Below are 27,614 nucleotides of genomic sequence, written 5' to 3'. Positions count from 1 at the left end.
TATCAACGATTGCGTGCAGTATCTCCAAATCAACTAGCAACACCAATTAAGAAGAAAACGTCGATGAAGACAGATATATTTTTATACTCATAAGAACAATAAACAAACAAGAACACACGATCACGAACTAACTCAGCGTCAAATAAGCAACTAATTGAATCAGACTCTCCACCAGAACAAATTAAAATGAGTCCATACCCGTAAGGTAAACATTTTGTAATCAAGAAAATCTACAGGGTTACGATTTGAGCCAAATTGCGGAATACCACTGAATATCAGGCAGGATGTTGCAGTGATCGGGATACTAAAAATTTTGTGCTCAAAATCTATGGAAGTAAATATTTCCATTGCTTTGATGTCAGAACAGGCCTACCTATTAGAATCCAACTACTAAGAGCTATTGTTATAACTTAGCTATAACATTAGCTGCGTCATTTATGGATGTAGCCCATGCGTCAAATATCGCTGACGGTATATTTCTTTCTAGATATTATTTGCGAACGGGTGTAAAACACATCTCTCTCTCTTTCTCAAATAACCCAGTTTTTAATGTATGTACGTTTACAAAAATGTGCTGATTCAATCCATTCAATTGTACAAATAAACAAACATCAGCTGTTAAAGGACAGCTCCCATAACTACATGCACACTTGCAAGTCTGCACTCGATTTGCACTAGATTCTAGAATGTTTCATTGTTCCAGTTTCAGTGTAAACCCCAACGCTCAACGCCGAATTGCCATAAAGTCTAGATCTCTGTTTATTTTCTTCTAACTTATTTGACACGGCTCAATGCTTTAGCACAACTGAGTCGTGGATCATTCGTGTTTTCACAAGATGTAAATCCTGTTTTAAACCACCTAGTGGTGCAGTTGTGCTTTTCTCATTTGTCCAAACTACTGGCAGGTTAGCTTCAATATAATGGTGTAAATGCAGTCTTCCCAAATGAACGCTCTAGTTCTGTGCTCATCTTATACCCACATTTCGTGTGCACTCTCGAACGCGCTAATGCGTACCAAAACACGTGCACGTGTTCGTCTGCACATCTTGACAGGATCTTGACACTAGTTTTCTCTTTCTCTCACTCATCATCACTAGCGTTGACGCATTCTGGTTTGTGCATGCCTTTCTTGTGTACGCACACGGTGTACGTACACGGTGTTCAACCCTAAGTTTGCATATCGTTCGCTTGGGTTCGGTCTTCGATGCAAACCTGTACACAAAGGCAAAGCATGTTTGAGGTTAAACGCGTGCACGAAATTTTGTACACGGGTGCAAACTTGTCGATGTTTACGGGAAGACTGTGTAAATGTCTATTACATAATCTTTACGACTTACACATACATGCAATGAATCGACAGCCACGAACTTGAGATGCTATGTGTCGACGCTGAAACACTTGAAACCAGCGGCTGATCCAAGAGGGTAGTCCGCAGGGTCCAGACCCCGCCTAAAAGTTTCAATTTTAAAGTAGTTTCAAATTCAAAACCATTTGAAATCAAATTTTTCACCGGTTTTTATTAAATAAGGTTATTGTGTATTACGTAATGTATTCATTTCAAAATACAAATTTCAGACCCGCTGGGAAATTTTATTCTGGATATAAAATTATGTGTTCATTGCACTGTGCTTGAATTGTACATTTCTTTTAGTTTTTATATTTTGACAAACCATTAAATTGAGTACTTGTTTTGTTCTCAACTTCAAAATCTGAAAGAGTTTTAAATTCGCTCTGATTGATAAAGGAAGTAGTTTTCAGTTTGATATTTACAACCGTAAACACCATCAAAAGGAGAGCAACCTGATTAATCATCATCTACAACATCATCAATTCTGCTCGTGGACTGTTCGCACATTTTAGTTTGGACTTCCGCTCATTTACGAATTGTTAAAACAGTACCGCCTCGCATTGGCCGTTTCCCATCCGGTATACCCGAAGATCATATCATCACAAATCGAACGAAAGATAAAAGGGCAATTGTGGCCTGCCGAAACTAACTTATATTGACTTTTATCCTGTATGGTATGTACAGTAAAATGATTGTTGTTGGATCCCTTGCATATTGAGCATTCCACAAAGATACCCCGAAATTGAAAGTTCAATAATGTGTTCTGTTTGCAAAGATGTGATTACACGTTAGTTTCTCCTTTTTCATCAATCTCAGTTATCTGCCGGTTACTATTTAGTAAAGCATACTCCGATAGTGTTACAAAGAAAGATGAAAAAACATGATTAAATGACAGCTGTCCATGATAAATTCAACAAGTAAACACGCCCCCACTCTTCTTGCACATCACATTCCAAGCAAATGTTCGTAATATAGGGCACAAATTAAATCAATTTTTCATTATACATTATCAATTATTCAGACTGGGTCAGCGCTCGGGGGAGTAACGCAGCCGAAGCGAAGGCTGGAAAAAGCCACATCGAAAACAAGTTGTTGGTACGATTTATCTAGCAAGGCACTCCAGGGAGAAAAAAAACTTTCTTCGCACTCTACTGCTGTGTTCGGAAAGAGCGCTCCGGGTGAAGGTCAAAGCGAACGTCGAAATCGAAACTGAAATCTCATTTTCATGAACTGGTGCGTTCTCCGCTTCTTCCTATCCACCACAGTTCGTCTCTATGCGGTTTACTGTTAGTACATACTTGTTTTGCCATTTTGGACCAAAAAAAAATAAACAAATCTGTTTTGTTCGACATCAATGGCGAGGGTCCTATACGATTCCATTGCCACCAAAACCTAAAACCCGACAGGGAAGCTGACTAACTCGCACATTTTCCCACTATTTGACCACAATACACGACACAACTCTATTGATTTTCATCTTGTTTCGGAAGGCAAAATGCTATGCTCACTTTTGCGGTAGAACTGCTCGAACTGTTCCACTGGCTGCGAAAAATACAAAACAGTAATATGTACCACTAACCGAGGAACTCTCCGCCCGAGGGAGTGCTGCTGCTATTGACGCACATAATCTGTTGATCTTCCGCTTTTGCATTCGAGGAAAATTCCCTTCCACCCGTCCGGGTTAATGCGTACGACGCCACCCACTTCCACACTCTGTCGACCATATAGGATGAACCATCGCATCACCACCCGTTCCAGTTAGTATGTGTGCAAACGATGTTTTTATTTTCTCGTCAGGCTCATCGAGAGAGAAAGTTGACTAGCAGTCAGATGCCTGGGTGGGGGAGGACTGATAAAATCGCGTTTATGCAACAGTTCTTTTGTTTTGTATCCTAGCTTTCAATTTCACACCAGAACGAGGCGCGATGCCAATACGTATTCGGAAAGCGACTCACTGTTAAAAATATCACTTGGACAAATAACACATCACATTATCGTACTGTGCACTCAAACTCCGTCATCTAGTTCAATCTCAATTCATTTGGAGACTATGGAATTGCGTCTATCCTCTGGTAGGCAACTTCTCACAGCACGATGACGCAATAACGCTCTACCGAACTCCCGAAATTGAGCCGTATTCATGATGACCCTGTGTGTCGCAGTAGTTGGTTACTAACTTGTACGAAAATGCGCTGAATCTGCCCGACAGGGCACCAAATGGCCGTGACCTTGTGTGCTGAATCGCACTACATCAAGCCGATGAGAGTAAAAGTCTCCGACTTCTCACGGAACGGCCGCACGCTGGAAGTGAACGCTGAGAAGTGAGAATGCAGCGTGAGATTAACTAGCATGATATTCTCGGTCGGTTTCACGCTCACCAACAGCAACTACACGTGTGCTGGAAGCAAAGCTACGGCGGCGAGTGAGTGTTATTTGAAAGGTTTTAACGTGCACGACATCCGGTACTGAAGGGGTGCCTCCACAGGAGAAGCAAATTAAAATTCGTGCAATTATTTACCTATCAATGGATCTCTCAGCTAACATGCAGGTGTCTGTTGGATTATTTGCAATTGTATGTTCTCTTCTGTCAAGAAAAAAAGATTGCTTTGAATTGATGCTGATGTCGTTATCGGCGAGCCGTTTCTAGCGAACAAAATAATAAAATAGTAATAATAAGATCATTGTAAGAGTTTCCGAAATGTATTATTAAGGTTTCAAACAAAACTTGTCTAGCAAGTACGTCTCTGAAGGTCTTCTTCGCCTGCTCAGGTGTTTCCGACTACCTTAGTAAAGTGACTGTTGCTGTTTGGTGATTGAGACGTTGATGATCTATCCGTTCCTCCTAAAGAACCTTATTAGCTAGCGTGAAGAGATTTTTTGGTCTCTTCGACGTGCAAAAATCCTTTACCTTCACTTTTAATACTGCTACACAGTCGAATAGAATATGTCTATGGGCCTTCAACTCTTCATGAGCATGCCTGAAGGTAATTTCTTGAGTCTTTATTAACCTGAACAAGGTTTTCTGAGGGAAGATCGGTTTGGTAGGAGGTCTAGGAATTGAACAAAGAGCTCTGAGAGAAGAATGGCTTGGACACCAACGCCTGTTGGCTCATGGTAGTGGCGGATTCTTACTGTGGTGATTTGTAGTAAGCCTATCCACTAAACCTAAACCTCTAGTTCCCCCCAATCCTCATCCTTCTGGGACAACCGTTAGGTTTTACTTCAAAAAGGATTATGCTCTTGCTCTTTTTATTTTCTGTTAATCGTTCGTCGTTTTTTCATTTATGCTGTTTCTTACTTGCTATTCAACCTTCGTGGTATAGCTGACCTGAGCAGGTCAGCTACGAATATCATCACTTGCCGAAACGTGAACCGATTCAGAGATGCTGAACATAACGACTTACATTTGTTTACAACCATCTTCGCAGAGTTCATAATTTTTCTTGGCTATACTTCTTCCTAATTATCTACTAGATGGTACTGAGAGTTTCCCAGCGACGGAATTTCTCCCGATACCGATTTCGTGAGCCATTTAGTTCTCAGCAACTCTGGCGATGTAATTTCTCTAAACGATGATATCCCAATTTTTCCGAGTTCGTGTTGTTCGTTCGATATTTTTCCTCCTTAGCTACTGTTGCTAGCTCGCTGACCAACATTTGTTGTGCAACTGATCTGCTTACACGTGCTGTTAATACCAAAAATTGTCAAGATGAGTTTCCTCAAAAACGTGTTTCTAGAATGACCATTTTGTTGCAAAACAACTCACATTATAAAATGTTTGTTCTTGATCAGGAAGTTAATAAATTCTCAAAAGTAATGCAAAACTCTCATGTGAGGGGCTTGAACCCACAAAACTCTCTCCTTGCGCACGGGTCTGAGTCCAGATGACTACCTTACGCAGGGTGAGGGATAACTAGACACCCCTTCTAAAGCTACATCCCGAAAAAAACTATGCAAAATTTGAGCTCAATCGGACATGATTAAGGGGTCACGTCAAAGTTCAAAAATGTTCACCTGCGGGAGGACAATTTGAAATTTGAAAAATCGAGTTCGCTTTTTTGATGCCAAATATTTTAGAATGTTATTAAGAATTGAGATCCAGGTTACACTCTATCTAGTGTAAAATTGTTAAAAGAAATTTCCTTCCTGAGATTAGCATCCAAAAATAGTTAAAGGGCCACCCTTATACTAAAATAATGAACCACCCTAACGAAGTATTGCATACCGAATGTATTCCGTGGTTTCAAATTATTCGAACAAAATAGAACGGCTCTTGTTTTATTTTCGACCGATCATATCACCCTAATAAAAAATGAATGCGCCACCCCGATGAAATGTCATACACAAAATGGTCGGTGTTAAGTCAGACCGGACTAAGGTGACAATGTATTGATTTCGAGAAAAATGAGTTTAAAGTTTGAATCGCAGCATCCTCTTCGTTATAATTGGATATTAATTTTTGCCATAATTCTTGCTTCTTGTTACTTATTACTAATCTGGCAATAGTCGAATGTAGCTATAGAAATTATTAATCCAGTGTTATCATTGTCTCATTTTTTGATGCTTGGCGACTTATTTCGGTCTGACTTAACACCGACCAAATGAAAGTCATGATTCAGTTTAAAAACTATTGTGAGCAATTACCCGGCCCTTTCGATAACATGTGCATTTACAAACACAAGTCCCACCTCAATTCAAAATCAACTCAAATTCTAGAAAACCAATTCTTGGATTTTTTTTCTATATTACACCAAACATTCTAAGACATACGAATTTGATTTTTTAAATTTCTAAAGGTCCCCCATTAGTGTTGCTCAAGGAGAATTTTTATTTGAAATTTTATTGTTTTGCGTGACACCTTTAAATTTAGCTAAGGTGCTTTTTCTCGAGAATATAAAACTTTTGAGATGTGTCCAACATTAAAAATTAAAGCTAACCATAAATAAAGGGTGTCCCAAATCAAATTTAATCACGGAAAAAACTCTGTAGAAAATAACCCACTGGATTTTTTCTCTTGAAATTTTGGTAGTGTATTGTTTACACTGTATTTTTATCGCTATCAGTTTTTCGAAAATTAGAATAAATGTCGTCACCTGAAAAACAAAATCGCGAATTAATTTTGCACAAGCACCTGGAAAATCCTCAACTCTCTCATCGGGACATCGGAATCGTGCAGTCAACGGTGAGTCGTGTGATTAAACGTTACTGCCAAACTCTGAGCATCGAACGGGTGGAGAAATGTGGTTAGAATGGATATTCTATTAGTGGTCAGGATCATAAGCGTGTAGTAAAAGCGTTTAAGCAGAATCCCAATGCTTCGGTCAGGGATGTGGCCAAAAAGAGTTTAACCTGTTCAAGTCTTTCGTTCAGAAAGCCAAGGGCCGGGAGAGACTGCATATGTACAAAGTGCAGAAGGCTCCAAATCGTGGCGAACGGCAAAATATGTTAGGAAAGTCGCAGGCCCGGAAACTGTTCACCCAAATGCTGACGAAGCCTCATTGTCTCATCATGGATGACCTAGACTTACGTCAAGACGGACTTCCGGCAGCTTTCGGAGCTACTGGTTTTCACCACCCAGTACAAGTTTGATGTTCCGGAGGAAGTAAGGAATCAGAAACTTTCAAAGTTTGCCAATAAATACATGATTTGGCAAGCGATCTGCTCATGTGGAAAACGGAGTGTGCCGTTCGTGACTACCGGGACTGCAAACGGGGAGATCTACTTCAAGGAGTGTCTACAGAAGCATCTGCTTCCTCTGTTGAAGCAGCACGAAGGCCCAGATCTAGCTTCGTGCCACTATTCAAATGTTGCCCTGGAGTGGTACGAAGCCAACGGGGTTACTTTCGTACCCAAGCACATGAACTCTCCCAACGCACCGTAACATGTTTTCACCAAAGAAAAAGTTTTTTTTGGAAGGATTTGTTACGTCATACCTCCCATAATTTGTGACAATTTGTTACATGAAGAGAGGGGGGAATGAATTTTAGGCAATTTTTGCGTAATTTATGAATGGTCTCTAATGGCTGGAGTTAAGCGTAAATTGCGAGCGTTCGGTTACCGTAATGAAATTGAATGAAATACATATGCCAAAAGCTGGTTTGAAAAGAAATTGTTGGAAAAGAACCGGACCACTAGGTAATTTTCTACAGCGTTTTTTCCGTGGTGCAATTTGATAGGAGACATCCTTTACGAATATATATACGCGGTCTCAGGTGCGATTATACCAACGACCGTTCCCGCACTATTTTGAATCGACCACGTACGAAAGCCTCAATCTTTGGTCCTAGTAGCCTAGATCCATTCCAACCATCTACGTCTACAAAATTAAAATTATATGCATTGGCACTGGCAGTCTCAAATATGCATAAGGAGTCACCTGAAAAGCAACGTCGCGAACTGATTTTGCGCAAGCACCACGAAATTCCTCACATATTTCATCGAGACATCAGAATCGTGCAGTCAACGGCGAGTCGTGTGACTAAACGTTACTACCAAACTCTTAGCATCGAACGGATGGAGACATGTTATTAGAATTGATGTTCTATTAGTGGTCAAGATCCAATGCTTCGGTCGGGGATGTGGCCAAAAAGAGTTTAACCTGTTCAAGTCTTTCGTTCAGAAAGCCAAGGGCCGGGAGAGACTGCATACGTACAAAGTGCAGAAGACTCCAAATCGTGACGAACGGCAAAATATGTTAGGAAAGTCGCAGGCTCGGAAACTGTTCACCCAAATGCTGACGAAGCCTCATTGTCTCATCATGGATGACCTAGACTTACGTCAAGGCGGACTTCCGGCAGCTTTCGGAGCAACTGTTTTTCTCCACCCAGTACAAGTTTGATGTTATGGAGGAAGTAGGGAATCAGAAACTTTCAAAGTTTGCCAATAAATACATGATTTGGCAAGCGATCTGCTCATGTGGAAAACGGAGTGTGCCGTTCGTGACTACCGGGACTGTAAACGAGGCGATCTACCTCAAGGACTGACTACAGAAGCATCTGCTTCCACTGTTAAAGCAGCACGAGTGCCCTACGATCTTCTGGCCAGATCTAGCTTCGTGCCACTATTCAAATGTTGCCCTGGAGTGGTACGAAGCCAACGGGGTTACTTTTGTACCCAAGGACATGAACTCTCCCAACGCATCTTAACATGTTTTCACCGAAGAAAAAGTTTTTTCGGAAGGATTTGTTACGTCATACCTCCCATAATTTGTGACAATTTGTTACACGAAGAGGGGGGAGTTAATTTCAGGCAATTTTTGCGTTACGTAATTTATGAGTGGTCTCTAATGGCTGGAGTTAAGCGTAAAGTGCGAGCGTTCGGTTACCGTAATGAAATTGAATGAAATACATATGCCAAAAGCTGGTTTGAAAAGAAATTGTTGGAAAAGAATCGGACCACTAGGTAATTTTCTACAGCGTTTTTTCCGTGGTGCAATCTGATAGGGGACATCCTTTACGAATGTATATACGCGGTCTCAGGTGCGATTATACTAACGACCGTTCCCGCACTATTTTGAATCGACCACGTACGGAAGCCTCAATCTTTGGTCCTAGTAGCCTAAATCCATGCCAACCATCTACGTCTACAAAATTAAAATTATATGCGTTGGCACTGGCAGTCTCAAATATGCATAAGGAGTCAGGTCGGGTACTCTAGTGATATGGGGAAACTCACTCCCTTCCGGATCTGAACCATTGGCGAATATGCAAAAGCCCACACGAATATGCAAGCGGTTACACGGTTATACAAACGAATATATACAGGCGAAGTTGCATTCAAGTAACACGCACGCCCTCGCGATCAAACTCGTTAATATGTAACCGCTCGAGCTCTGCGCGATAATACAACCGCGATCACAATCGCGAACATTCAATTGCGATCATTCATGCAAACCTACACCCGCGATCTCACAAACATAAAATGTCGCTGTTGACTTTCTGAAGCTCTCTACCTCAGTCCTAGCAGCCTGGGTCCATACCTATAGTTAGACCATTTTTTAAATAAAATAAGCTAACGTACACTAAACAACTCTCAGTCTCAGGGCAACATATGCCGGGAACTCTAGTGATATGGGAAACTTACTCTCTTCTAGCACATGAACCTTACATTCTAAATTAAACATCAGGCTCGAGGTCCGCGCAGACATTCAAGAACCTACTTGAATATTCAAATGGGCACAAGGTTATACAATCGCATTTATACACGCGAGGTTTCGTATAAGCTAGCACACGCGACATACAAACGCCCACGATATCAAACACGATAACATACAAATGCTCGATTCCTTCGCGATCATCTACGCACACCTACGCCGGGGATTTTTAAGACATTAAAACGCCCCAGTGATTAAATGAGCGTTTTAGAAATTTATTTATGTGATCTCAAGCGCGAACATATAAACGCTCGTTTCCACGCGATTATGAAATCTCCACGTGCTTGCATCTGTAGATTTCAAGATCACAATCAGAATCCCGGACCGCTGCAATTGACTTTTAGCAGTGTTTTAGTGGGAGACATTTGCCGTCTCATCTATAATTGGTCGGTGTTAAGTCAGACCGGACTAAGTGACAAAATTTTGATTTCGAGAAAAACGAGTTTAAAGTTTGAATCGTAGCATCCTTCACATTATAATTGAAAATTAATTTTTGCCATAATTCTTGTTTAAAAAAAAGTCGAATGTAGCTGAGGAAATCCTTATCATTATCTCATTTTTTTTATGATTTCCGATTTAATCCGGTCTGAATTAACACCGACCAATTGTATTGAGTGATTCAGATAGAAAGTTTTTCCGTGAATTCAACTCTACAACTATCAAAGTACAGCTGTCATGCGCTACTGACATCTGTTAGTTACGACCGTAATTGAAAGTTTATAGTATATTGACGCGTGCAGAAATGTTTTGTGCTCTGACAGTTGTCAAAGTTTTCAAGTGATTTTACAATTTCTTTCTCCCAGGTTGGCACATCTACTTTTTCGTGTCATTTATACATTGGAAAAATGACGCTGATATTTTTTTTCGAAATGTGTTGTCGGGGTAAAGTGGGACATGCCAAAAATCGCTACTGCTGTGCCACTTTGCACCCAATTGTTGTCAATTAGGTATCACATTGACAAGCTCGAAAGCCCCTGCAAAATTATCCGTGTTCCGAATTAATGCCATTTCGTTTTGTTGGAGATGGTTGAATGGTTTGGACCAAACTTCGTCTCAATTGAAAAGTGCTACATTGTCCCACCCCTATTAATTTTCATCTCGATCCGACTTCCGGTTCCGCAGTTTCCAACTTTACCCGATGCCCTTCATTTTTTGTAATTTTGGATTATTGATTCGAACGAATAGAAAGTCCGTTTGATTTAGCTGTCGTAAAAGGGAATACAAACCACTTTCGAACGAATCTTGCATTCGTCGTAAACGAGAATAAGGGTGATTACCAATGGCCGTTGATAAATGATGTCGCGTATTAACAGCTGGGAAAAGTCTTGAATTACCGAGAGAAAAACGAAAAAATTGAAACGCACTATTAGAGCGAGGTTTATAAAACCAACAATTTTTAGACTTTTTTCTGCGAGGCATTGTTTATGAATGGACCCCAAACAAACAATATTCCATAACGAATATCACGTAACATCCATGACAGAGCTATGGGATTAAGGCTAAGTTCCCGCTGGGTCGTGCAAAACTGAGAAGCAATACCAATTTCGACACAGAGAACAGACTTCCATTTCAAGCGTAAAAGTTGAGTAAAAGCCACATCCAAAGGTAATTGAGATGTTACCACCAGAGGTGGTTCTGTCGTCATTCCGTTTAGGGAGTGAGTTTTACTGAATTGATATCCAAGCGATCCTTATAATTATGGGATACGCCAGCTTGGTGGTCTTAATGGTCTAGCAAATATTTGTTCAAATGACAAAACAATTATTTTAAATGTGTTTGTTCGAAACTGGATATCGGTTCTCTGTGACTTAGTTGTAACAATTAAAATCTTAAATTATTTCTGATTATCGAGCAAATCAAACATTAATACACACTAAAACAAGAATATTAACTGGCAGAATGCATAGTTACAGGGAAATTAGTATTCGTTGACATTATGCTGATTGATCCGCTTCAGACCTAGGGGAGCCAAGAGGAGATCAGGAACACGACAGAAGCAGAATCAATGCGAAGTTTTAATTGCATCACTGACGATTAAACACGCATTGTTAGGAGCTTAATACATTGGACTAGACAAAATAGAGGACTTGACGTTACACACTTCGAGACAAACAGGCGCAAAATTTAGTCTTCCTCCCGAGAACCGGTGTTTACTTGGCAGACAGTTGTTGCAGTCCTATCATAAAAAAAAGAAAATCAATGTAAACTAAACGATATAATCAAACACAAAATTTAAAGCAACTAATGTTGTACCCAACGGAAAAGAAAAACTGCATCAAGCATCTCAAAATCAACAGCCCGTACCTTCAATTAGGAAGCTACTTCCCAGGACGAAGACCCAATTTGCACTAGTGACCCGTAAAGACGAGAAGCAAAGAAGAACATCGTAAACATCAAGGCAGCAATCACGATGATGACACGGGTTTGTGCAATATTGAGATAGAGAAAGAAATTAGTATTTGCGCCGACACTACTGGTTCAGGCACTTTTTAACTGATCATATCTAACCCCTTCATAAAATGGTGCGGCACATCAGGGCCGAAATAATATCAAATCATGAAAAAAAATAAATTAGCCCATTTACAGGAGAAAGTCCCCTAAAGGGGGGTAATGGTATTTTCAGAAAAAAAAATCCGTTTTAAGGGGTTACACACCTTTTTGCGAGGAAAATTTGATAAAAGTTTGATTTTACGTAGAGGCATAAAGCAGTAATTTTATTACACCAAAGTTATAGTATCTTGATAGTCCATTTTTCAATGAAAAAACAAGCATTAGATTGTAAAAATATATTGATAATTGGCGGAATTATGGCATTTTCCCCAAAACCCTTTTTTATATAAGAGGCTTGCGGTGATCACAATTGAAGACCAATAGAACAACTAAAATCCTGAAACGCATAAAATTCCATTAGTGTAAGAGTAATCCTCGTACTTTAACGATTAGTTGAATAAATAATATTTTTTTCCTGCATTCGGAAACGTTTTTCCTAAAAAGTAAAATGTTTCAAGTTCAAAAAAATATATAAAAAAATTCTTATCTATAAAACAAAAATTCATACATAAAAAAGGAATCGTTTGGGACCAGCAAAAAATTTTTACGATCCTTTGAAAAAATGAAGGAAATCGGTAGAGTGGTTTTTTGGCAGTCGTTATCTCGGAAAAGGTATATTTGTAAAAAAATACATTTCGAGAAATTCGAGTTCAAAATTTCAAGTTATCTCTACTCTTGGTAGGCGAAACGCTCTTCGAAGTACTGTAACTTTCGATCTATTTCTCTAATCTCGATGAAAATTTCGTATAATATTCTCAAGAAGTTGTAGTTTCAGATAACGTAATAAAAAAAATAAATAAAAAGGGATGTATCCTCTTAATACATTTTTTGAAACAATATAGAAAGTGTTAGTCTATTCATTCAATTCCCGTACAATAATGCAACAATATTTTTCTAAATTTGCTTTGCAAAATATTAAAAATTGTGCGACTGACAATGAATTTCCGGAGGCACCTTGGAAAAAATTGGTATAACTCAAAATCTACTGAACCAACTGTCTTCAAATTTCACACAGTTCTTGTGCAGTTAAGCAAATCTTCACATATTCCTCTAGTAACTACGAGAGCTCTTTTTTAAATCATTATTATTAATATTAACAAGTTAATGATTGTTTAAGCGAAAATCGGATTTTTGGCCTCACAATGCTACGAAAATTCAAATATCGAAAAAAGACAAAATTTTCCGTCGTTACCAGCTCCAGTAACAATTCATGTTTTATAGTAGTTTAATAGCCACTCATAGAACTTAGATTGCACTTGTATCGTGCTATTAAACTTCAATCGCTACTTGGCACAGTGGTTATCTTGGAAAAAAAATCGTGCGATCTATTAATTACGCCTAAATCATCACATTTGGGTCAATGTCTTCGGAGCAATTTGTGGACATTATAAGCCCTTTCGTATGGTGTTGTTATTTTAATGATTAATATCACTAAAAGTGAGATATATTTACCTTCTTTCTTGTGAAAGCATATATTAAAATTATGTCTTCGGCATAGTTGTAGAGCTTTTTTTTGCCATCAACTTTGCTGAAGACACAAAGTCTTTATCTTGGATATCTTTAGAATTACTGCTGGTATATGTTTCGTAGAAAAAATGTGAATAATCAAATTGGACAATTTTCTGCGTTACAACATTGCCTGATTTCGTGTATTTTTAAAGTACTTCGGAAATTTTTGAAATATATTGAAAAATGTTTATCATTTGTCGCTATGATTTTAATGATTAATTCTCCTGTAAGTGAGATTTTTCAACCAATTATGTTTTTGGTAGAAGAAATAAGCTAACGTCTTTCGAAAAGTTGTGAAGATTGTTTTCTCGAATATCTTTGCTGAATACACGAAATCTCTTCATTAAATGCTTAAGAAGTTATAGTTCGTTATATTTGGATGACCCCCAAAAATATATTTTTAAATATCTTTTCAATTATCCTTCCTACGGGTTTCATATATTCTACGAAGTTATTTAAATCGTCTAAATACACAATTTTTATTAACGCATTTTTTCTTATTTCGAGAATTTTCGAAGATATTGGACTTTTTTTCGAAAAACACCATTTTTTCAAATCATCTATAACGCTACTGGAGACAACGATAGACAACTGAACTTTTTTTGTTTTGCAGTGTTGATGTAGCAATTCTAATTGCTACTAAAGCTGCCTGTTTTTTCCTGTTCTAAAGTTATTACTTTTATAACCTTTGATAATTTTACCAAAAAATACACTATCACTTCTAGCCGCAAGAGATAGACCGACGATCTCTTCTTCTTGTGTATCTTGATAAGACGAACAAATTTCTGAAACATACTGAAGCTTTCTCTACGATATTTAAGAAGTTAAGTTGAAAGCAAGTTTTAAGGGGTCATTCACAAACAACGGTCAATAACTTCGAGTGCACTGTAAATACAAATTTTTGGTTTCTCAGTAAAAATTTCTAAAGACTTCATCTTGTTTTTCATATTCGGAAAAAAATTGTAGCAAATATCTTTCTTTAAGGGGGATTAATCACTATAACTATATCCCCAAAATGAAGATTTTAGATTATCACAAAACATCCTTGAAGACATTATAGCTGTACACCATACCGTTTTCTTGTGAATAATTTTTCGCACGTTTTTTGGCGATAAAAACCACTGTGCTTGAGGGAGAACAACGTCGACTAGTACTTTTTTCAAGGCGCCTTCAGAGATTTACTGTCACTTTTCACACTCTTATTTTTTAATATTTTGCAATGCAAATTTTAGGAAATATTGTTCAAATGTTGCATTATTATATGATATTAATCAATCATACACCCCCCCGCACCCTCTTTCTGTCGACTGACTAATATGAGAGCTTTATCTAGTAGGAGAATTACGTCGTTCAGGATAAGACCAATGCAAAAAATAAAAATACACATCGACTTTCGGTTGTACAATGTAACAGTCAAATTACAGTTGTGCGTTTTCTGTTTACCCAAAAGAAAAACAACGCGTGTTTTCTCAAGAAGGATGAAAGTAGGTCAAGGTCAAACTAAATGATTTTCCGTTATGAAATAGATATTCCGTGTAACATAAACGTCCACTAACAAGCAACAATTGCTGCTCAGCTACGCAACTCATTATTAAAGGAAGGAATACTAATGGACCTGATTGCTCAATATCAACTTGAAACAAGGACTTTTTTCCTGCGATGCAGTCGCTCGGTTGTTTGTACCATACTACGTTCAGCGGATTAGAATCCATACTACCAGGCAACCATTCAACGAACGCCCCCATAAACCGGCATCTTCTCGGTGCGCTTGGCGATTGACCTGAAAACCTGCAAACATAATGCTCGCCCAAAATCACAGCACTTTTCCAGAGATTCTCCTATTCCCACACCCGTCCACGAGATGGAAACGCACGGTGCTCGTTACACGCTTTTGCGTCGCCGTTTTCAAGTAGCACCACTAACAAACAAACCAAAAAAATGGAGAAATGAAACAACACAAAGTAACTACCAATTACCATCTACGCCCCGTTCGTGGCGATTTGTCCTCGACGCAGTTCGCAGGTCCTGTAACGGAAGGCGCTTCTTCTTCTTCGCTGTCACTTCTTGGCACTTGCCTAGACCCACCACCACCGCCACCAGGGCAACGGTTATGACGGTTCAATGGCCTTGGGACGAAAATGGATGTTGTGCTGCGTGCTAACGACGTTTTCGTTCGCCTTCGGGTGCCACTTTCTTCCAGCTGTCACACACCTTGCCGTGTCGTTTGGACGCGAGGACACACGAAAAATATTCCTACTTTTTTCTATGCGGGGCCGACGTCTTTCGCTTTTTTTTTGTAACTTTACGTAATATCACAGTTATTAACACACTTTTTTCCGTCGTAACTTTTACTTTCTTTCCGGCTGTTTTAGCTTGTTTCGATTTTCCCGTGCTTATCTTTTAATCGAATGTGTACATATATATATATTTCTACCCTGTTACGAAGCAAAACAATCGATATGATTAAACCTGCCTGCGTATGTAACAGATTGAAACTTTTTTTTTCGACACAGCAATCAACGGGTGAGTTTGCACAATACTTCGAGATAACAGATTCTGCTCATTCGGTGAACAATTTTTCGGCCGTTTCAGTGCTGCAGACGACGGAAACGGTCGCTATTTTCACTACACGTAATTCCGCTGGACGACCTACGAGGGGTGCTTGTGGATTTGCTTTCTGACACCAAAAGTCACCCCTTTGCGACGAGACGTACTGATAAGGACCGGTGTGTGATGTCGATTTCGTGCAACGTATTCACCACAGCACACTACGTTACTAGTAGAATTGAATGACTGCTGCCGGGACGTTCTGGTTTTCTAACTGCTGTACAATTGACGGGTCGACTGTATCGGAACGGTTCGAGACACGATTGACGCTGTTGGTTGTAAACATTCGACAGCATCGCTTCTGACTACAGTAGCGCAGATGTCGACGAACCCCTTCGGTATGACAGAGCCATCGAACCGCCTGGGGTGTGAGATTATTCTAAGTGCGTATTTTGGTTGCTCTCGCGTAAGTTTTTTCGACTACGGAGTCTCCGCTTATTGATTATCGATTACTTGACTGTTTCGCCCCGTTGTGGTTGTTTGTTGTTTTTCACGTATGTGTTTGTGTGTGTGTATATATTTGTCTGTGTGTTTCCGCAATCTACGCATCAACGAAAATTCGATTGTGACTTTCCTTATGATGGTGGAGAATGTCCTGGATAAACAGCTTATTTTTTCACGCTGTCACTGTTTACACGAGCTCTTCTCCATAAGATACTCTACTCTCGTGCCGAACTTTGATCGACGGCCATTTTAGTCGACATTTTTTTCCCGGCAGCTTCTGCTGCTGTTTCTCCGTGTGAAACACCTTGCCGATTATCTCTCTTGTATGTATACACTATATTTTCGTGTCTGATTACATCTATTTATCGCGTCATTACTCCCGCTAATGTTCACCATTGTCGCAAACTCAAGCCGTCATTCTTGCTGCTGGGACAAAGTTTGCATGATGTTCCGCCTTTTTCCTTGCCAGAGCTGCATCGTTGAATGCCTTGGAACTAGTCGAAGCACTTGCACCCGCACAATATGTTTTCTCCGCCTTATTACGCTGTTTGATTTGTAACGATGATATAATAATAACAAAAAAGTGAGATTTTCGCTTAAATTTTTCCGCAGTTACTTCCACACGGCTCACACGATTCTCTGTATCTGTTGGCGATTCTCTCGACAGCGGCCACCCGATGCTTCAATAATTTCTGTACCAGACCTCACCAACACCTGCACCGAGTCCTAGCAGATTCACTCTCGCACCCCATATCGCGTGTGTGTTGTTTCGCGCTCTTGGAATCACCCCCACGGTGTCCCAATCTACCCACTCAAAACCACCTCGCCGGTTCCCCGGTACAGAACCGGGGACAGCTGGAGAAGGTCTCTCGTCATCAGCTGAGCCGCTTCGTTCTCTCACCTTCACCTTGCTCTTCATTTCAGCGCAGAGGGAGGACGCAAAACCAGCAATCTGTTGCCGCGCGTCTGTGTGTTCATCCGTTTGTGGAGCGGCCGCCGCCGCCGCTAGTAGTTCACCATAAAAATTATAAACAAAAACAACCACCTCGCACTTCGCGCAGCACCGATCTTTCGTCCCCTTAAAAACTCAACGATCCAAAGGCATACAAAACACTAAATACACTAACACATTCCGTTCTCTCTGTTGCCCTTTCCCTCTGTGTGTGTATCTCTCTTTCCATGGTGCGATGGAGAGCGCCTGGTTTTTTACACGCTTTTTTGTACGATCACCCATTTTCTCTCACTTCGCTGGCTTTGACGTCAATGCTTTCCGAAGCGGGCTGGAAAAACTCGGCGACGGCGTAGAGCTTGTGAACCTCCGATGTTGACACCAACCACCAACAGTGTCGTTTTTTTTTTGCTTGGAGATGCCATTCGGCGTATATTGTACATCTCCGTGAAATACAGCCATGGGCCACTAGGAGTGTGATTGATGGGTTCAACGATAAAAGCTGATAAGCGCCGTGGCTCCTACGCGATAACAGCCAGCTGCATATAATTGCTGATTTTTTTTTGTCTATATGATTGGGTCTCATACTTCGAATCGGGAAATTGTTCGCTGAAACGAGCCTGTCGGTCATCAAAACTAGACTCAACGATGATGTACAACATCCGTGTTGCCGTGGATGGAATGTCGTTCAGTCGTCACAATTTCACTATTAATTAACGATAATCCACTAAATCGCAGCTTTGACGGATACGCCATCGGCGCGATTTTTGCAAATATTCGCGCGAATCGAGTTCGGAGTCGAAATTCTTTAGTTTAGCTCACATGTTTGTGATTTCAAGTTTAAAACAAGATCTGTCGTCTGCTAATTTACGCTGAATATGAAACAGTAGCAAATCGGCTTCTACAATGCACAGTGGTCCAGAATGTAAATTTAGCAGGAATTTCAACTTTTTATTAAAGTAAATGACTTGGCCTTACAACATGTTCAGGAAAGTTGTAGTTCTTTGCGAGGCCCTTCTTTTGGTTTAAACAGAAGCTAGGGTAGTTCTAATTTTAGTAATACAGTAAGATTCCGTTTTTGGCACGTTCCGCTTTTGGCATGCTCCCATTTTGGCACACTCCGATTTTGGCAACAAATGGGTTCCGTTTTTGGCAACATTCTTGTTGTCCATAATAAATCTTTTAAAAATGTGCAATAGATATTTTTTGTATCAATTTACATCACATTTGACTTTATTTCCAAACATGGGAGTCATATTAACCCTCAAAGGCACAAATCATTTTTTTCAAATTTTGTTAAAATTATCTTAAAGTTAGTACATTACTGTGATAATTTTGAGATGTTTATCGCAACATTGTTTTAAAACAGCGTCATGCATTTAAGGGTTAACTATATTTTACACTATATGTGTCGTATTTAATGATTACAATAAGTATAGAAATATATTATGTATGTATAACATAACTGGTAGCAGTGTAACTAGTGTCAGACGGAATCAACTTTTATAGTAAGACCCAGAGCCTGTGCACTAGACCTCTCCACATTTTGAAAAAGTTTTGAAATATACATGGGTCAGCTCAAATTTTTGTTCTAGGTGTGAATTTAAGAACTTTCGCCAAAAATGGCTTAATTTGGACATGATTTAGAGGTGTCTCCAATCAAAAATCTTGTTTTTGCTATGTTTCCATGGGAAGATCACTTACACTCTGATTTGATAGGCCCTACATGCCCACATATTATCAAAGGTTGTTCCTTACACATATCTGAAGATGTTTTAACAGGTGAACATAGCTCTAATCGCAATAAAAAATTTGTTAACTGGATTTTTATATAGAAAAGAATACCAAAACCAAGAAAAAATACTACTAATTTTCCTTGGTTTTGATATACTTTTCTATATAAAAATCCAGTTAACAAATTTTCTATTGCGATTAGAGCTATGTTCACCTGTTAAAACATGTTAAGATATGTGTAAGTAACAACCTTTGATGATATGTGGGGATGTAGGGCCTATTAAATCAGAGTGTAAGTGATCTTCCTATGGAAACATAGCAAAAACACGATTTTTGATTGGAGACACCTCTAAATCATGTCCAAATTAAGCCATTTTTGGCAAAAGTTCTTAAATTCACACCTAGAACAAAAATTTGAGCTGACCCATGTATATTTCAAAACTTTTTCAAAATGTGGAGAGGTCTACTGTGCACTTACAGAGTCAAGTACAGAGGAATGCGCTTACTATATAATAAGACTAGGTATGGAGAAAATTTCCAATAGAACCTTAGTAACATTGCGAGCCACTTTCTCTTTCGATTATTACGACATCACTACAAAACTTGGCACTAAATTTGCAGCACATATGGAATACAAAACTGATAGCTCCCGAATAGTTTGTTTTAGCTTTATGATGTCTGGCAAATTTGTTAGTTTTTTTTTGCGATTTTTTTCAAATGATTGGAATTATGGTAGTCCTTGTGGTTAGGGTGTTCAAAGTATCGACTGTTTAGATGTGTGAAGTTTACATGCGCAATGCCCTACAATATAACACAAATAAATTGAAGCAAGTTTGCTGAATAAACAAGACTATCTATATTGGTTAATTTGTTACGATTTTTTTAAAAGATTTGAGGTAGGGTGGCTTTTGAAAAATCGGGTTGCTTATATTCTCTTTTGATGTGTTGATTTTTCGCAAACGCATTGTTCTCGAAATTTTTGGAACTTTCATTGGAGCACATTTTTACCGTAGCTCTGATGTTTCAATCCCTTTTGTTTGGACAGTTGCAAGTGATTTTGACAACAAAAATGGCACCTTCAAGCATTGCAATTCGATTTTCAATCTATCAATTCAATTTGAAAAATCAACGATTGGTTAGGTATGGAGAATTAATAAATTTATTTATTTTTAAAAAGAGCTGTGTTTTTTTAAATAAAATTGTTCATTAATTTTCAGAAAGAAGAGATAACAGCCCCAGGAGCGAAATCAACACTACCATGCAGTGAATTGTTTGAGTTTTGACGTCCAGTAGGCCGAAGAAAAGCGATTCGAATTAAATTATATGTTACATATGAGGGGCATTGTACTCGGGAAGTCCGCGAAGATTGTGAGAATTCTGCTAGACGACGCACAGTGTCGCCTAGCCGTACAAAACCATAAAATTTTATTTTGGATTTGTCATGATTTAATATTTTTTCTGTTTGTAAACAGATTGAATAGAATCTTCTCAAAATACTATGTCGAAAATTAGCGTACCTTTCGAAAGTAAATAAATGTCTTTCTGCCCCGAGATATGAAAAAAGGTGATTTTTCATGATATGTCTGAAGGAAACGCTCGGTAGTGTTTGATTACTCAGGGTTCGCAATATAATTTATAAATGTCTCTTAACATTATCAACAAGTGAAAAAATGTGTATTCTGCTGAAAATTCACTAAACGAAGTTTTTTGAAAATGAATTTTCAGATATAGTGCACTTATATTCGTAAATGTTGAATTTTCAAACCACCCTAGGTGCCAAAATTTTGAGGAGAAAGAAATAAAAAATTAACACCAAATATGAATTCAGCGACGTAAAATGTGAAGTTTTCATCAAATTCGGATCCCATTTGAGGTTTTGACCGACTTTGTATGGAAGGTGATCACTGTGCGAAGACTGAATTTGATAAACATATGATTAAAATTGATTTTTCTTATTTTTTTCTTTCATCTTATTTTATTTCACACATGATTAAAAATCCTTGAAACATTTTTAAAGTAGTAAATTGAAAATTCAAACTTTAAAAATAAGTCTTCGACAAAGTTTTTCAAAATTTCATTATCTTCAATTTTGTGGAAAACAGCGAAACTCTATCTCGAACCATTAAAAAGTTATTTTATGATTTTAAAAAATTTAGAACCACCCTACCCACTATTTAAAATAATAGAAAAGTATTGTAAAGTGCAATATTTTATCATGAAAACGATACTACATTAATATGTTTAAATTACTTTCACGGTGAACAATATCACCGTGAAACTAATTTAAACATATTACAAAGAGTCAATTCATGAAAAACCAAATTTTTAATATAACTTTTTCAGTTTTCATTTTTTACAACCTATCCTTCAGATGTTTTTTCAGAGTTTTTGAAGACGAACATTTTCTTCTAATACATCAAAACTCTAGCTTTTATTGTTCAGAAGATATAAGCACTTAATATTTCAAAAATAGATTTTTTTAAATCAATTTTATGAAATTTTAAAAAATATCGTGTTCTCCATTTTTTGCTCAATTATAACTCTAATCATGACCTTACTTATAGTTCAAAAAGAATTATATTTTATTTGCCCCAAATGAGTGATATTGTTATTCAAAACAACCCCATTTTTGGCGAAAAACTGCTCATAACTTTTCAACGCAAATAGCTAGATATATATAGCCATGAAACCAATTATTCGCCTTGAAACAATCTTAAAGTTGTCTGAAGACTACTTCAGTTTTTAATGAATACAGCAAAAGTTATTGGAATAAAACTGTATTTCGAAGAAACATCCTAAGCTCTGACTTTAAATTTATTGTTGCGTTGCGTTGTAACGATGATTTTGGCGGATTTCACACTGACTTCATCATGTTTGACTGCTGATTATCTAATAAGAGTTGCATAGGAAATGGTAAGAAGGAATTCATACCAATCCGACCCATATTAAAACCTCAACAGCATGATAGCCATCATTGCCGGCCGCCCCCATCTCCATCGTTCACGGCGAAGGATAAAGGATAAGGTAGACAGGAAGTGTTGATGCTCCACCTACTTAACGTAAGGACGACGATTCATCAGACTCTTCCATAGGTGTCGCGGAGTTGGTAGTTTGGAAGGGTATCAGGTCTAGGATTCGCTCCAAGCAAGCGATGCGACCTGTAAACCATATTTTATTAGGTAGTTGTTTAGTTAGTCTTCGAGTGCACGATCACTCGAAAAAGAGAAGATCTTGTTTAGTTTTTGGTTCTTTTTAAACTCTGGACAGCCGGCTACCGAGAGTATACTATGTTCCCTAACAAAAGCAATTTGAACTCAACACAGCCGACCGTGGGAGTATTGCCTAGAAAAGCTAATCTTATCTGCGTAATGGGCCGGATCACTATGTATTGCAACAGTATTTAGACAGAATTCGCTACTTCTTCTCTACGATATATTTATTGGCTTGAAAACTACCGAGTGATAACACATTGTATGGGCAAATATAGCGCGAGATGTTATAAATCAAGGAAAGTATTGCTTATTTTCCATATCGGATTGTTTGTGGAATACAAGTATACGAGCGATAATAACGAACACTGAAGGGAAATATAAAGGACTGTTAACCTGATGCACGGGCTTGTTAGCAATAACGGAGCTTGAAATTAGGTTCATAAAAACAGACGCGGCGAATTTTCAATACGTATTGACCCGTGATCATAGATACTAGTCAGATTAGTCGTATTGGGGATAATTTCCGATCAACTATTCATTTTTACGGCAATGTTTTCTCGACTAGATCTGTTCGCACCCTCTCATTCTGCTACTATCGGCAGAAGGCTGATAGCACCCAGTCGTCGCCGGTCTAAGGACCAAATGTCATCAATAGACTTAGACTCGCGTGGAGGAATGAGATAGGAAACTTGTGAGAATTTTGTTATCCCACCGTTTGACGACCGCTCTGACTTTAAATTTATTGCAAAATAAAAAGTATGACAGATAGAGCTTACATGTCTTCAGCAAATTTTTCCAAAATTTGTCGTTCTACAACTTCGCTGAAGGTCGTTTGGCTCTAGCTAGAATGATTAAAAATTAAATTTTTTGATCTTGGTAAAATTAGAACCACCCTAACTGTTGTTTTAACAAAAAGAGGGGACTCAGAAACTACGAAAACTTCTCCAAAGACCTAATAAGGCTAAGTTGTTTAGTTTTAGTAAAATCTCAAAATTCCTGCTAAATTTGCATTCTGGACCACTGTGCGCTAAGACGATTTCGCTAGATTTTCAGAACGGCGTACTGAACACGAGTACCGTGTTGGTTTTTCGATATTTTTTGCTTTGAAAAAAAATACGGGCATCAACATGAAACCTACGCTTGGGGCACAATAGGTCAGCTGCTTGGGGGCACTATAAATCACTACTATTAATGTAAAGTCTAAAGGAATTAATGTCAATTGAAGACTTTTAGCCATTACCCACTGCGCAAACCATCGAATCGAGGCCGAGAGCGACGCAAAGCTGCACTTCTCACTGATTGAGTGATGCTGGAGTCTTTACGAACTGAGCAAGCAGCTTCAGCTCAAAAAAAAGCAAACAACAGCCGAATCTATTTTTTTTGAATATCTGCAGTATTTATCCTCTTCAAATAAAAGTAGAACTGCTGATTTTCTAGGCTTGCACATCGTTTTGCTTAACCTCGAATAAAGTGACCTATCATGCCCCCAGACGTCGGAAAAAGTACCCTTCGCCTTAATATATCTAGCTTGTAAAATATAAAGCCAAGCACAAAATCAGAACATTGGTGATGTGGGAGAACTCTCTTTTAGTACCTGAACCGCACATTGAAAATTAAGCACCAGATTCACGGTCCGCTCGTGATCATCCATCAACACAGGCGAATATGCGAAAGGGCACACGGTTATAAAATTGAATTTATACACGCGAAGTTACATACACGTTAGCACACGCGATCGAACACGTTAACGTACAAACGCTGAAGCCTTCGCGATGATACACGCGATCGCAAAGTCTCTACACCCGCACATATCTAAACCGTACAATGAATATCACATTCAGAATCATGGCCCGCTGCAATTGGCCTTAAGCAGTGTTTCAGTGGGTGGGATTTCCCGTCTCGTCTGCAATTGTAGTGAGTAATTCTGACAGGGAGCCCTTCCGAGAAACTAGCTCAACAAATAGAACGAAATAGAAAGAAAAGCTGCCACAATTGATTGTGGCACAATTTTAATTCTTTCTTTTTAAGGGGTTACACTACTGTAGAATTTAAAAAAAATCGATTTTTTATTTATTAGTTTTATTACTTCGCGATAACACAAACCTGGTCACAAATGCGAACGCCCGCGATCTCGCCAAGATTCAAATACTCCGGTAATTAAGTGAACGTTTGTACCTAAAAATTTCTAACGCGGTCTCAAGCATCAACCCACAGTTCGCGCAATCACTAATCGGTCACGTCCGGAAGTCTCTGCCTTTGATCCTAGCAGCCCAAACTCATGCATTCAGTTGAACAAAAAAAAAACTAGACAAGACTTCCACACGCGATCATTGAAGAACATGCGAATGACCACACGCTTATAAAAAATAATGTGTCCACGTTAAGTTACACACTAGCACACGCGACAAAAACGTCAACATGCAATCGGTCGAGTCCTTCGCGATCAACCGCACGCACGATCCCGCAAACAGAATAACACCCCGGTGACTAAGTGAATGGTTTAGCATTTATAAATTCATAAACGCGGTCTCAAGAGTGAACCTCCCAATGCCTGTGTTCGCGCGATCATGAATCGGTTTCGTCCGGTAACCCCTATTCTCGGCCCTAGCAGCATAAGTCCAATGCCTTCAGGTGAACCAATCAAAAAGGTGATGCTCATGTCCACTAAACTACACGTTCCATGGCGACATAAAAATCGAATTTATACACACATACAAATTCTTGAGCCCTTCGCGATCATCCACGCAACCTTCTCCCGCACTCTCGCAGACATGATAACATCCCAGTAATAATATGAACGTCTCTGCACTTATAAACATTCAAACGCGGTCTCAAGCGTGAACCTACAGTCCCCCGCACTCACGCGATCATGAATAGGTTACGTCCGGAAGTCTATCCTCGATTCCAGAAGTCTAGGTCCATGCCTTCAATTGGACCAATTAAAAAAAGAAAGCTCTCATATGCACTGGACAACACGTTCCATAGCGACAAGACCTGGAACCTTAGTGCTATGGAGTAACTCACTCCCTATCAGAATGTGATCCGTACACCGAAAACTAAATATCAGAATAACGGTCCGCGTGGCCATTCAAAAATACACGCGAATATGTGAATAACCACAGGGTTACAAAATTAAATTTATTCACGCGAAGTTACATACACGCGACAAACACGTCAACATATGAAGGCTTAAGCTCTTCGCGATCACCTACGCACAACTACGTTCGCGATCGCGCAAACTTTATAACACTCCGGTAACAATGTGAACGTTTTAGTGCTTACGAAGTTACAAACGCGGTCTCAAACGCGAACCTGCAAACGCGCGCGGTCATGAATCGGTCACGTCCGGAAATCTTTACCCTTCATTCTAGCAACTTAGGTCCATACATTCAGTTATACCAAACAAAAAATAAACTTTATATCCACTAGACAACAAGTTCCATGGCGACATGACTGGGAACTCTAGTGATATGAAAGAATCCACTTTGTTCTAGAATCTGAACCGTACACGAAAAATTAAGTATCAGATTCACGATCCGCGCGCGATCATTCTAGAACACACGCGAAGATGCGAAAGGCAAACGGTTTAAATAAATAATGTATACACGCAAACTTACATACACGTTAGCACACGCGACATACAAACGAACACGCGATCGAACACGTTAACGTACAAATGCTCGAGCCCTTCGCACTATCACGCGATCGCGAAGTCCCTACGCCCGCACATACCTGAACCGTACACTCAGGCAAAAAATACAGCGAATTTCATAGGAATATCGTATAATTTTTAACCACAAGTAGCACGTATGTAAATCATAAGATTATCTTATGAAACGGCATTTATTTGGTCAAATCGGTTTGCTATGATTGCATGTTCCATAAGACATCTTTGAATTATCATAAGACAATATTATACATTTCTCTTATGTTTATGAGAATCATAAGATGCTTGTATGAAACTCGAACGACTGGCATATGCAATAACTTGTAAAATGTTAAGGCAATCATACAAGTCGTATGTTTTTCATATTAATCTTATGAAAACATAGTTTTGTTACTTTTCTAGTCATCATAAGATGAATCTTATGAATTTCGCTATGCATTTTGCCTTAGTGTACAATAAATATCACATTCAGAATCACGGCCCGCTGCAATTGGCCTAAAGCAGTGTTTTAGTGGGCACTATTGCCAGTCTCGTCTGCAATTGTAGTGTGTGATTCTGACGGAGAGCCCTTCCGAGAACATAGCTCTACAACTCCAGTTGGACAACTCTTGAAAAACTTAAAAAATCACTTTTTTGAGTTAGCCGGAAACGGACTCGAACAAATGATTTTTGATCGCTTTGAAATTTTCACAGTATATTCGAAATTGATTTATCCAGCGACGTACGTAGGATTTTATTTTTTATTGCTTAATATTTTTTTTTAATTAACAATTTTGTGTCGATTTTTATGACATTTTCGACGTTTTTTGACTCAAAATATCGAAAAAAAGATTCTACCTACGTCGCTTGATATTGACATAAGGAATCAATAAACTTAAGTTATTTGCTCTAGGTCAAAAATTACTAGAGATATATTTCCGACTGTGGATCCCTTCCAATAAAGCGCGCATGGGGAAAAAAGCTGCACAGCCGTGTTACTTATGTTTTAAAGCGCACTTAACAAGATCTCCTTTCACCTCCTTATTGCGTCAAGAAAAATTCCCGCCATATGCCTATTTTTTCGTTCTCTACAGTGGTGTAACCCCTTAAATTGTATGAGTATAATACTTAAGTACATAACAAGTATATAATTAGAAACCATACAAAAGGCAGGGCCATCCGTGTTAAACGTTAGTTAGCGTTCTTTATTATAATTTCTTTAAGAAATGGTTTGATTTTCGAAATCAAGATTTCGTTAACTAAACAATTTACGAAAATCGTGACCAAACGTTCCTGAAATTATGGTCAATAAATCTCTTTTTTAAAACTATTTATTTTTTCAAACAACTAATGCGCACCAAAAATATACCTGGCATTACATTCCAATGTTTGGCTGAGTTACTATGTTTGTTCCCTGGACATGCTTGGTGCTCGTTATGCTTCTTGGTCATAATCTGGGGATA

General features: G+C 38.8%; 2 protein-coding genes across 7 annotated transcripts in view; one reads left to right on the top strand and one right to left on the bottom strand.

The window, feature by feature from the left end:
- The window catches only part of LOC131684684 (uncharacterized), a 33,331-nt gene extending 15,965 nt beyond the window's left edge, over nt 1–17,366 (bottom strand). The window contains exon 1 of one of the 5 annotated variants that reach the window (XM_058967770.1): nt 15,529–17,366. Coding sequence is in view for 3 of the 5 variants with exons in the window: in XM_058967766.1 (XP_058823749.1) it covers nt 2,928–2,999 (72 nt within the window). In the remaining 2 variants the exon portion in view is untranslated. The other 4 variants (XM_058967769.1, XM_058967766.1, XM_058967771.1 and 1 more) reach the window with 4 other exon arrangements.
- Nucleotides 1–27,614, top strand: part of LOC131684685 (nuclear protein localization protein 4 homolog) — an 87,074-nt gene that overhangs the window by 45,950 nt on the left and 13,510 nt on the right. The window lies entirely within an intron of this gene.

The sequence above is a fragment of the Topomyia yanbarensis genome, chromosome 2 (genome assembly GCF_030247195.1).
Source record: "Topomyia yanbarensis strain Yona2022 chromosome 2, ASM3024719v1, whole genome shotgun sequence".
NCBI lineage: Eukaryota > Metazoa > Arthropoda > Insecta > Diptera > Culicidae > Topomyia > Topomyia yanbarensis.
Note: the sequence above shows the minus strand (reverse complement) of the source record. Positions and strands in the feature narration are given on the sequence as shown.